The 12,584-nt window shown below is 37.7% G+C and overlaps 1 protein-coding gene across 2 annotated transcripts in view; it reads left to right on the forward strand.

Annotated features, from left to right (window-relative positions):
• Window positions 1–9,206, forward strand: part of micall2b (mical-like 2b) — a 30,927-nt gene extending 21,721 nt beyond the window's left edge. For both annotated transcript variants that reach the window (XM_051703831.1, XM_051703832.1), the window contains 5 exons: window positions 1,809–1,911; window positions 2,020–2,093; window positions 3,210–3,324; window positions 6,777–6,823; window positions 8,129–9,206. In XM_051703831.1, the coding sequence (XP_051559791.1) occupies window positions 1,809–1,911; window positions 2,020–2,093; window positions 3,210–3,324; window positions 6,777–6,823; window positions 8,129–8,214 (425 nt within the window). In that variant the 3' untranslated portion in view covers window positions 8,215–9,206. The remainder of the gene's footprint in view (window positions 1–1,808; window positions 1,912–2,019; window positions 2,094–3,209; window positions 3,325–6,776; window positions 6,824–8,128) is intronic.
• The last annotated feature ends 3,378 nt before the right edge of the window (window positions 9,207–12,584 follow it).

The raw sequence follows: 12,584 nt of genomic DNA on the forward strand, positions 1-12,584 counted from the left end.
CTTGCAAGTTCCCGAACATTTCTGGGGGGAATGGCTCTAGCCCTCACCCTCCGATCCAACAGGTCTCAGACGTGCTCAATGGGATTGAGGTCCGGGCTCTTCGCTGGCCATGGCAGAACACTGACATACCTGTCTTGCAGGAAATCACGCACAGAACGAGCAGTATGGCTGGTGGCATTGTCATGCTGGAGGGCCATGTCAGGATGAGCCTGCAAGAAGGGTACCACATGAGGGAGGAGGATGTCTTCCCTGTCCGATGATGCTGTGACACACCGCCCCAGACCATGACGGACTCTCCACCTTCAAATCGATCCTGCTCCAGAGTACAGGCCTCGGTGTAATGCTCATTCCTTTGACAATAAACACGAGTCCGGGTGAGACAAAACCGCGACTCATCAGTGAAGAGCACTTTTTGCCAGTCCTGTCTGGTCCAGCGAAGGTGGGTTTGTGCCCATAGGCGACCTTGTTGCCGGTGATGTCTGGTAAGGACGTGCCTTACAAAAGGCCTACAAGCCCTCAGTCCAGCCTCTCTCAGCCTATTGTGGACAGTCTGAGCACTGATGGATGGATTGTGCGTTCCTGGTGTAACTCGGGCAGTTGTTGTTGCCATCCTGTACCTGTCCCGCAAGTGTGATATTCGGATGTACCGATCCTGTGCAGGTGTTGTTACACGTGGTCTGCCACTGCGAGGACGATCAGCTGTCCTTCCTGTCTCCCTGTAGTGCTGTCTTGGGCGTCTCACAGTACGGACATTGCAATTTATTGCCCTGGCCACATCTGCAGTCCTCAGCCTTAGGCACGTTCACGCAGATGAGCAGGGACCCTGGGCATCTTTCTATTGGTGTTTTTCAGAGTCAGTAGAAAGGTCTCTTTAGTGTCCTAAGTTTTTATAACGGTGACCTTAATTGCCTACCATCTGTAAGCTGTTAGTGTTTTAATGACTGTTCCACAGGTGCATGTTCATTAATTGTTTATGGTTCATTGAACAAGCATGGAAAACATTGTTTAAACCCTTTACAATAAAGAAGTTATCTGAATTTTTACAAAATTATCTTTAAAATACAGTGTCCTGAAAAAGGGATGTTTATTTTTTGGCTGAGAGGCCTGGGTAACTCAGCGAGTAAAGACGCAGACTACCACCCCTGGAGTCGCAAGCTCGAATCCAGGGCGTGCTGAGTGACTTCAGCCAGGTCTCCTAAGCAACCAAATTGGCCCGGTTGCTAGGGAGGGTAGAGTCACATGGGGTAACCTCCTCGTGGTGGCTATAATGTGGTTCTCGCTCTCGGTGGGGTGCGTGGTGTGTTGTGCGTGGATGTCGCGGAGAATAGCGTGAAGCCTCCACACGTGCTATGTCTCTGCAGTAATGCGCTCAACAAGCCACGTGATAAAATGCGCGGATTGACGTCCTCCGCCACCCGGATTGAGGCGAGTCCTACGCCACCATGAGGACTTGGAGTGCATTGGGAATTGGGCATTCCAAATTGGGGAGAAAATCCAAAGCTCCAAAAACGACAAAATGATAAAGCACTTTAACCATAACAGATTATATTATTTTATATATTTTAAAAAGCTATTTTAATATATTTTAAAGCTCATTATGGTACCTGAATAAAATTATTCATCATTACGCATATCACTGACACAGAAAAGCCAGTGAGCATCATTGAAAAGAGTAGATGACCTTCTCTAGTGCTCCAGTAGGTGGAGACAAATATTACAGCAGATTCTACTGTATATTGTGAGTTGCATTACTAGCCCATACAAATGAAATGAAGTGTAAAGGAATCTTGTTCTTGTCTTGTCATCAGAAGGAGAAGAGGATGCATTAATGAATGACTTGATGGTGGACTGGTTTAACCTCATCAGAAACAAACAGGTCTTCATGAGGCGTGAATCTGAACTTGTGTACATGTAAGGATGTGTAAACAACTCTTGAATCACTGGAAATGCAGATAGAGAATATCCTGTATTTCTGAATGATTTGTGTGCTTCTGAATAACAGTGTTTGTGTTGTGATAGTGCCAGAACGCAGGATCTAGAGGAAGAGCAGCCCAGTGTTGAGGCAGAGCTCAGGAGACTGCTTGAGAAACCAGGTTGGTGGGACACTAAAATTGTAGAGGCTCTCTCAAAGTTAACATGCACAATTACAATCCACACCACCTTCAAATTTTTTATCACCAGGTCAAACTAGATCTCAAGAGGCTCTGCAGACTGAAGTGATGGCCCGATAAATCAGCCAGGCCCATAAATCGGACAATATTATGTCATTTTGTTAGGCCATTTAATTAGTTTCATTTAATTAAGTTAAATTTCAGTGTATATGTGTGTTGATATTATGCTATAATTAAATTAGCCCATAGTCATATACACTCACTGAGCACTTTATTATGAACACCTGTACACCTACTTATTCATTCGATTATCTAATCAGCCAATCATGTGGCAGCAGTGCAGTGCTTAAAATAATGCAGATACGGGTCAGGAGCTTCAGTTAATGTTCACATCAACCATCAGAATGGGGAAAAAAATGTGATCTCAGTGATTTTGACCGTGGCATGATTGTTGATGTCAGACAGGCTGGTTTGAGTATTTCTGTACCTGCTGATTTCCTGGGATTTTCACACATAACAGTCTCTAGAGTTTACTCAGAATGGTGGCAAAAACAAAAAGCATTCAGTAAGCGGCAGTTTTGCAGACAGAAACACCTTGTTGATGTGAGAGGTCAACGGAGAATGGCCAGACTGATTCGAGCTGACAGAAATTCTACGGTAACTCAGATAACCACTCTGCACAATTGTAGTGAGCAGAATAGCATCTCAGAATGCACAACATGTCGAACCTTAAGGCGGATGGGCTACAACAGTAGAAGACTATGTCTGGCACTTTATTAGGACCATAGTTTTCCTAATAAAGTGCTCGGTGAGTGTATATCTGTATTATAATGGCCATCGACCACCATGCTTTCTAGTTAGCAGTATCGGCCTTGAAAAATCCATATCGGCCAACCACTAATAGACTGTAGCAGTAAACACTTCCTATCAGTTTAGGAATGCATTTACTACTGTCTTTTTACATTGTTGTTGCCTGATAACATGATTTCTAACCTGTCCTTTCATCAGAATGGTATGCAAATGCAATTTTCCCAATTATGCAACAGTGCAACAATTAAACAACAGTCATTTATTCTTTTTTTTTTAATTATTCTGCAGAGCATCTGAAGACCTTTTGGGATCGTAAACAAGAGGAAGAGCTAATGGCCAAACTGATGGAGATAGTGAACGACCGAAATGCCATAGTAGAGGGGCTGGATGAAGACAGACTAAGGTAATGCTGTAGATAACTTGTGAATAACACTAAAGGTTAACTTTATCTACAGGTTGTTAGATCTAGAGTTCTGCCGGTTGTAAATCAGACACAGATATTAAGTGGTGCGATAAGATTACATTTTAATTTAATGAATTAAATAAAAAAGCTGTACGAATAATTGGAAAAAGGTTTTTTTGGAGAACACACTCTGTAAAAACTCAGAATCCAGAAATAATAGCCTCATAATGTAGAAGGGTTGGCAACCCTAAAAAATTTTAATATTTAATTTCTAACCTTTGTCAGTATTATTATTAATGAAAAAACGTGCGTTGCAGATGTGATGGTTGTAAAAGGGGCACTTACAAGATGAGGGAATAACCATTGGAAATGCTCTGAAACCTGCAGACATCGGTATGATATCCATTAAGGCTGCACGACTGATTTATTGAATTAAGAACAAAAACGCAGTATGGCCTTGTGCAATTACGAAACCTCAAAAAACTGCGTTTTATAAAACTGTCTTCATTCAGCATTTCAGTCAGCGATGCATGAACAAGCGGCGCCCTCTCGTGGGTGTGTGCTGAGCAGTGCAGCAATATTAGATTGTTTATCATATTACAATGAAAATTGTCTTGCTGGACAGCGAAAGATGCATTTGATTGGTCCCGGTTTTCTTTTCTCCCCCTCCATGCAAAACATACAGTTGTGCTCAAAAGTTTGCATACCCTGGCAGAAATTGTGAAATTTTGGTATTGATTTTGAAAATATGACTGATCATACAATTAGTGCAATTAGTGTCTGTGTATAAATAGTCAGTGAGTTTGTTAGCTCTCACGTGGATGCACTGAGCAGGCTAGATACTGAGCCATGGTTCAAGGAGCACAATACTTGAACAAAAATGAGCTGCATGGTCGAGTTGCCAGAAAGAAGCAAATGCCACAAAAAAGCCTGGTTACAATATGCCCGACAACACCTTGACATACCTCACAGGTTCTGGCACACTGTAATTTGGAGTGACGAGACCAAAATAGAGCTTTATGGTCACAACCATAAGCGCTATGTTTGGAGAGGGGTCAACAAGTATTATGCTCCTTGAAACAACCACACAGTCTTTTTCCAGAGCAGCCTGTATTTCTCCTGAGGTTACCTGTGGGTTTTTCTTTGTATCCCGAACAATTTTTCTGGCAGTTGTGGCTGAAATCTTTCTTGGTCTACCTGACCTTGGCTTGGTATCAAGAGATCCCCGAATTTTCCACTTCTTAATAAGTGATTGAACAGTACTGACTGGCATTTTCAAGGCTTTGGATATCTTTTTATATCCTTTTCCATCTTTATAAAGTTCCATTACCTTGTTACGCAGGTCTTTTGACAGTTCATTTCTGCTCCCCAAGGCTCAGTATCTAGCCTGCTCAGTGCATCCACATGAGAGCTAACAAACTCATTGACTATTTATACACAGACACTAATTACAATTTAAACCTGTGTGTCACCTTGTGTGTCTGTAACAAGGCCAAACATTCAAAGGTATGTAAACTTTTGATCAGGGCCATTTGGGTGATTTCTGTTATCATTATGATTTAAAAAGGAGCCAAACAACTATGTGATAATAAATAGCTTCATATGATCACTATCCTTAAATAAAAGACAGTTTTTTTTGTATGATCAGTCATATTTTCAAAATCAATACCAAAATTTCACAATTTCTGCCAGGGTATGCAAACTTTTGAGCACAACTGTAGCTGAAGGTCAAACCATACTTTCCTTGCAGCCCTATGGATTTGTAAAGCCCCGTACACACACACAGCGAATTCCAGCAAGCAACAAAGCAACTCGATCTCATTCATTTTCAAAGAGAGCTGGTAACAAGCGACAGCGACCTTTGGCGACTAGACGTGGCCGTGTCCGTTAAACTTTATGCAAATGAGGAGTGACTTTTAGGAGGGACAACCAATAGGAGTGAAGAGAGCATCAGTGGAGCTCACGTCATCCATGTGCTTTGAGTTACTGGAGTTATTAAGTGCAGGAAAGGAAGACAAGTTAAAGTTTCTGTGAGTGATTTCACTGTTACATGATTCTTCTGCAACAACATGCATTGATATAATAAAAAAAATAATTGTGTAGAAAAGAAATGATCAGCAGTCTGAATGAGTTTGTTTGATTTATTGTTCGTGTTGTTAATGATATAATGCAATGAGCACTGCTGCAGTTTATATAAAAACATTCTCCCCTGCAGAATGTTCATTTTTGGTAACAAGAAAACCGATTCCTTGTCAAATTAGAATGATATCTTTATTTTACCGACAGTATGCCTATTTTTGATCAGATTTTCAAGAGTTGGCCAGACGTGCAGTCCACCAGTAATGCTAGAGTAAAAGCAGTAGGAATGCCCTAGAGACTTCACAGTCAAAAGACTAGCAACATCAAGCAATAAAGTCGCTACATGTGTGTACAGGGCTTAAGAGGAGAGTGCAGATGCATTCCTAATTATCTCCATGTCGGACTAACCAAATAAACAAACAAATGGACATGAAATATTGGTTTTGCGTTTAAAATTATATTATTATGCGAGTAGAAAGAAATCGCTGAACAGCTGAATACCACCTCCGGTTTGCGTAGGAGTTCTGTTGGTGTTTATTTTGTTAAAATGAACATCTGACTGCTGCATTAGCCAGCTTATTACAAGACTGCTTGCCAAATAAATGGGTAAATGGACATGAAATATTGATTTGTGTTAAAAATGGTATTATGTGAAAAAGAAAATCGCTGAATTGCTGATTTGCACCTATGGTTTGCGTTGGAGTTCTGGTGGTGTTTATTTTCAAAAATTGCTGTCTGACTGCTCATTATCCAGCTTATTACAAGACTACTTGCCAAATAAATGGACATGAAAAATTTAAATTATTCTACTTGATTACTTGTAGAGATCAAATCCCTTTATTGTCACTCAACAATATACACAAGTGCAACAGTGGGTGAAAGTCTTGGGTGTTCCAAGCAACATAGCAGTATGACAATTACAATAAACATCTGATTTACACCCAACACAGTTTACACATCTTGTTACACAATACAATATACACCTAATAATATACAGTATACACAAAATAAGAAGACTGTATACAAAAATAATATACAATATACAATATACACAAAATAAGACTTATCGCAGAGTGATACGAGAAGTAGCAAAGATGGCTCGCAAAACCCAGATAACCGGTCTGATATGTCCTAATTCCCGGATGTGTGGTTGTTACTCAGAAATATCAGACCGCAGGATGGCACCATAGACCAATCAGAATAATGTATTCCAGAGACCTGTGTAATAAGCTGTTTTAACGCACACATTCCAGCCAATCAGAATCAAGTATTCCAATACACCATAGTCATTTTTAACTAGAATGTGGCTCAAGTCACTGATCTAATTCTGTACACATATGAAGTACCTTTGTAATTTCATTCTGTGTCCACAGGGAGGAAGAGGAGGATGTGCAGCTGAATAAGATGATGCAGAGTCTTGGTAAGCATAACGATTATCAGATTGTTTTTCACATAGAATCGAAACCTGAAAATAAAAAATATTATCCCATAAGCCTTTCAAAAAGGTAGATAAATAAATAAATAATATTCAGGGAGGCATAATTTTAAAAAAAAAAAACTACCCCCAGTAAGGATTTTAACATAAACTACCACATAAATTTCCCCTGCATTTCTTGAGGAAGCTCAAACTGATTGTTTTCCTTGCTAGAAACTGATTAGTGTGCACCAGCTGGTCCCGTTTTAAAGAGGCAGAAATTTGCAGCCAACTCTTAGTACAGTCTATTCTGCTGATTGACTGAAAACAAACATTTCTTTATGTTTGCAAATAATACGAGGTTGGCACTAGTGAGACAATTGTTTATTGTCACCATTTGTTCAGTGATATCCATACAGCTGCACAGATGATTATGTGCAAGGCTTATTGTATGTTTTCACTCAATACAATGATAAAAAGCTATATTTAGTGTATAGTTAACACTGTTAGGAAAGCCAAACATGCAAGAGATGTTGTTTGAGGGCAGCAATGCCATTTAAAAACATGATCTATATGTAAAGGGGATGCTTTTTTAAAGACCAGAAAGTTTTCTAATATAAAGATGCACTAATTGCACAATATAGTTTGAACTTTTAACCAAGCAGGTGAGGACAGTTGTTTTTTTCTTTCTTTTGAAGTTTAGATCACTGATGATAAAACTAAAGTTTCCTTGTTGGAATCACTGATACCTGTGCGACCCTCCACCCACCACTCAAGCTAATCTTAGGAGTAATTGGTCTGTATATGTTTATATAGTCCATGTTTTAAAAGGCCATTATGTGAGCAACGGGAAAAGTAATGCGACCCATTTGATTTAATGACCGCTAATGGACACCATCGGTATCCAGCCATGGCTAATGATCTGCCCGCTTTTTCAATGCTAAAATGAGTAATAATAAAATGTATAATTCACCAACCCAATTAAGCCAACGCAAAAGTCATATCCATTTGCAATTCATGTCATAAAAGCAGTCTGAATGTTTTGGAAGCTGTTATGGAAATTGCAAGCTACCAGATGAAACTGTGGTCACTATAAGAACTGCATTTAAAAGTCAATGACCTCTTAGTTTCTCTTGAAATTAGTGAACTTTCAGATAAAAGGATAGTTCACCCAAAGATTAACATTTGTCATTTACTTGAGCACATGTTGTTCCAAACTTGTATTACTTTCTTTTTTCAATGGAACACAAAAGGAGATGTTAAGTGAACTATTTCTTTAATTATGGATTCTGCTCTACATTTTGCAAACAGATATGAAGAAAGACAAAATCAAAAGAAAATCATCCATATCCCAGTGGTTTAGCAGGAAGAGCAAACAGACGCCTGTGGAGGACTGATCCTCACGGAGGGTGTGTCGGTGTATATGTGCGCTTGTGTGTATTTGTCTCAAACACTGTTTTCTGCTAATTATCATAAACACTGCAGTTTGAGGCCGGATCACAAAATCCAAATTGCAGTCACACAGTCCTTAACAGATGGGATTATGGAGACTCATGGTGTTATATATTTTCACACTCCTTTCTCATGTACTTTTCTCACATTTATCGTCTGTCTCTGCATCCTTCTTTGTGGATGTGATTTGTGCACTTGTTAGCAAAAGTGGTGCACTTGAATACTTCGAATTATGCCGATTCTATCTATCATTATGTGTTTAATCAGGGAACTGGATGCAATGTTGAGAGAAGAAAATGTAAGTCATCTTGATTCATATTGGATCAAAACTGAAAATGGACGGGTTAAGGTCCAACTTTTTACACTTGACACTTGATTTATTTTTATAAATACATTTTAATTGAGAATGTAAAATTATTTCCTTTGGTGTTCTTCTTGCTGGATTCTTACTCGATTGCTATTTTAATTATCTATTAGCCAGACACACTTATACTAACTCAACAGCAGGGGGCAGACAGTGACTGCTTTTAGCAATTTCGCATTCAGTATCTTGTATTTGAGCAGTCCGATTCAACTTTTTAAAGAATTAGTCATTAGATTCTTTCATTATAATATGAATCCATCATGATATATCTGCCACTAGGATGTTTTTTTTTAACCACTGTCCAGATAACTTTTTTCTTGCATTGAATATGAGCTAAAGTTAAAATTGTCAGCTTATGATCTCCTGAAATTAGAGCACTTTCTTTTGTTTTTCATATGTTGTAGCTCTATCTTTTCCCTGTATTTGATCAAATATGTGATTTAAAATTCTGTAAAGTGCTGTTTGTACTAAAAGAGTTCCTTAACTGCTTAAGTTTTTAATTTAAGCCAAAAAGTATTTTGTTTTCCCAACATGTAAATTAAATGCATTACTTCATACATTGTACAAAATAAATTTCAATTTGCAATATAAATACCTTTCTGTTGTCCATCTACAAAAATTCAATACGATAACATTCTCCATAAGCTGACAGTGCTTTTCATGCGCTTTAGTGGCCTTTTTCCTTCTATGGTACAACAGTGATTTATGTGGTTGCTTACATTTGTTTCCCCAGGATTGCTGTTTACATATAATAGATACGATAGAGACAGTATAGGTATATGATAGAGAGAGAGAGAGAGAGACCTATAATTTGTAATTAAGGTGTCAGTTGTGCATTTTCATTAGAAAGTATATAAAATCTCAGCCTTTGTTTTTACTAAAGTGAAATACCACATACTGGTATTTAACTTTTTCATATAATGGTAAAAAAAAAAAAAAAAAAGTCTTTTCTGATATAGATTTACTGTTAATGAAGATATGTACCATGAGGAGTATGTATAATAACAATGATTCCATCAATAATTTGTTATATTTAATAGACAAAAAAACAAAAACAAAAAAATGCTAATTATGGTAAAATAACATTTGGAAATTTATAACATTTGAAATGTGTCCCTCGTACAGGTTTCCTACACCTTTTGACCAATGAATTTCCATGATTTTTCCATAACTTTTCCAGTCGTTCAAGGTTTCTGAATAAGGATTTCAAAAATTATTTTTCACTCAAATTTGATTCAATCATGTACAGTGGTTCCACATGTTTGAAATGAGTTTTCTTAACTTAAAAATTATGTAATCTCAACAAAAACACTGTGTAGAAAGAACCTAGTTGAATTGGGAAAGTCCAACAAAATTAGACATGTCAGTGTAACTCAAATACATGTATTTCATTTCTTTATGTATTAACTAGTGAATGTAAATGTTAGCATGCTACATACTTGCTGGTTGGAAGCACTACAGAGTGTAGTTTAATAACAATGATATGGTAAACACAGAAATCTCTCAATGAAGCAATTAATTTCATGCATGACATCTACCTGTCCTTATTGTTAGCTCAAGCTCCATTCTTTACCATAATGGTAACTCCCAAAACTAACAAAACAAAAAACTCTTCATCTTGCACGAAAACATAAAATAGCATTTCATTTTAATATTTACTCTCCCTATCGAGTCCCATTTAAAGCATGCTGGGAAATGGAAATCCCCTGCCCAGTTTCATCAATGCTAGATTAACACCACAAAAAAGTATTCATGTAGTCCCAACTCAAATGGATTAAGTAAACTTCCTTTTACAAAATTAAATTACTTTGTGACCAGTGGCATCACAGGGTCATTATTTAGTGTGGGGCACGGTCACTTAATCAATTATTTGACCGATCTTTGAAACATTGATGAATCATTCAAAATTATGTCTGTCATTTTGTCAGATAAAAAAGAAACAAGAAAAATATTTTAACCTAGTGCATCTGATTTCATGACTGCATACATCAATCATTACTTCAGTGTGTTAATGTATGATAATAAAGTACAAACTGCTTAATAACAAAAAGAAAACACAAAAAAGCAGCGCATCATTTCAGCCAATTATGCATGCATTTAATAAGCGCAAACATCATGTTTAGAGCAGAATTGTCCATTATTTTAGTGGAGTAACTGTGTTAACTGAGCTTCACAGATGTGCTTCTCATGTTACATTTAGTTTACATCAGGGACTATAAAGTTCTGTGAACTTGTGCATGTGTTTTAACCGGCAAAGTTTAAAAACCTCATTTTAGCGCAGTGGTTGATTGACAGGTAGAAGTTTCACACTAGAACTCATTGGTTTCACCGGACTCAAACAAGAGGAGTCAAAAAATCTATAATAAAAGCCTATCTACTGTCACGTATGTGCCATTATAATAGATGCTACGCCCCTCAATGCCCTAGTACTTATAAAATGAAAACAAGTATGACTGATAAAAATAGATCTTGACATATATTTTACAGAGAGTGACGAATAAAGAAACATTTTTGGGCAACCTCGAACATGATGCCACACAAACATCCCTAATAATTTAATCTTAGCATAAAACACCACTAAGACGTGCACATCCATGTCAAAAAGCTCAAGTGACCATGAAAGTAAACCACAAATAGGCAAATCATCAGAGGGTGTGCATATTATCTCACTAACTCAAATGAACAGCATAACAAAACTAATCAAAACGACACACTCCAAATATTTAGCAGTAATTTATATCTAATACAAACCAATGCACCAACAACACAACACCTCAACGCAATGGCATACAATTCAATGACATGATGAACCGTGCTTAACTAGTCCAACCAACAGCACATTAGAAAAAGCAATGCTTTTAAAACCGATGCTCATGTCAGCAGCTGACATAAATATGATCAAAGCTTTTAAATGGTTCAGGGGCAAAGGCAAGCTAGCCCCTCATGCCATCGTAGAATGCTTGTTACACATGCGCATTGCGTTCTCCAGATCTCCGTTGATTAACATTGAGGATGAAGGGCTAGTCCCACGCATAGAAAATGAGAACGATTAAATGGCTTTTACGCAGCATACCTTAATAATAACAGAATTATTTCTCAAAAGAATATATACTTTTTTCTTGTATAATGGACATAAAACACGTTTAAGTTGCGGAAAATATATTATTTCTTCAAATAAATTTATGATGATGCCTTGCGATTTGCACAACAGCGCCACCTCTGGTGGGGCTTAGCCCCACTTGCCCCAAATGTAGAGACGTGGCTGGTTGTGACATTATGTTCTAAAATTGTGTTGCTTTAGTTAATGGTAATTAAGTAAATTAGCAAGCAGGAAAAAAAAATCCCTTTTTGGAGTGTATAGAAAATATTTTAGAACTGAACATAACTAGAAATAATTAGAAACTATATGTAGAAAAATAAAGAGAAACTTCCATGACTTCTCAGCGCTGGAAAACAAATTTTTTTAAATTCCCTGATATTTTTTCCATGACTGTAGGAACCCATTTTTTGACATATCACTCACTTAAACAAGTGAAAGATTTTCCTAAAAAACATCTAGCAGCAGTCCTTTGTCTATGAATAAACAATGTTTGACCTCATTTTAAGGATTTCCTTGTTTATTACGGGTATAGACAATGTGCATATGTGTACTGACCAAGATTGTTGAAGTAGGTTTTGTTGAAACAGGCCTGCATTTGGGTATCTTGCTTCATGTGTTTGTGGGCTTCTAATGTATACAAATTTATTCCGGTGCGATCCGTGTTTGGCTTTGTCGTTGTATGAAGAAATCGGCTGCGACACAGATTATACAGTATGTGAAGCCACAAGAAAAGGAATGCTAACATATGCTAATGTATGTGTTGACGCTCTGTCAGTGCTGATAGAGTGGATTACCTGTGTTTCTCTACATCTGATCCACTGCAAGTGCCAACAACAGAGGACACCCAATTG

The sequence above is a fragment of the Myxocyprinus asiaticus genome, chromosome 7 (assembly GCF_019703515.2).
Source record: "Myxocyprinus asiaticus isolate MX2 ecotype Aquarium Trade chromosome 7, UBuf_Myxa_2, whole genome shotgun sequence".
NCBI classification, from domain to species: domain Eukaryota; kingdom Metazoa; phylum Chordata; class Actinopteri; order Cypriniformes; family Catostomidae; genus Myxocyprinus; species Myxocyprinus asiaticus.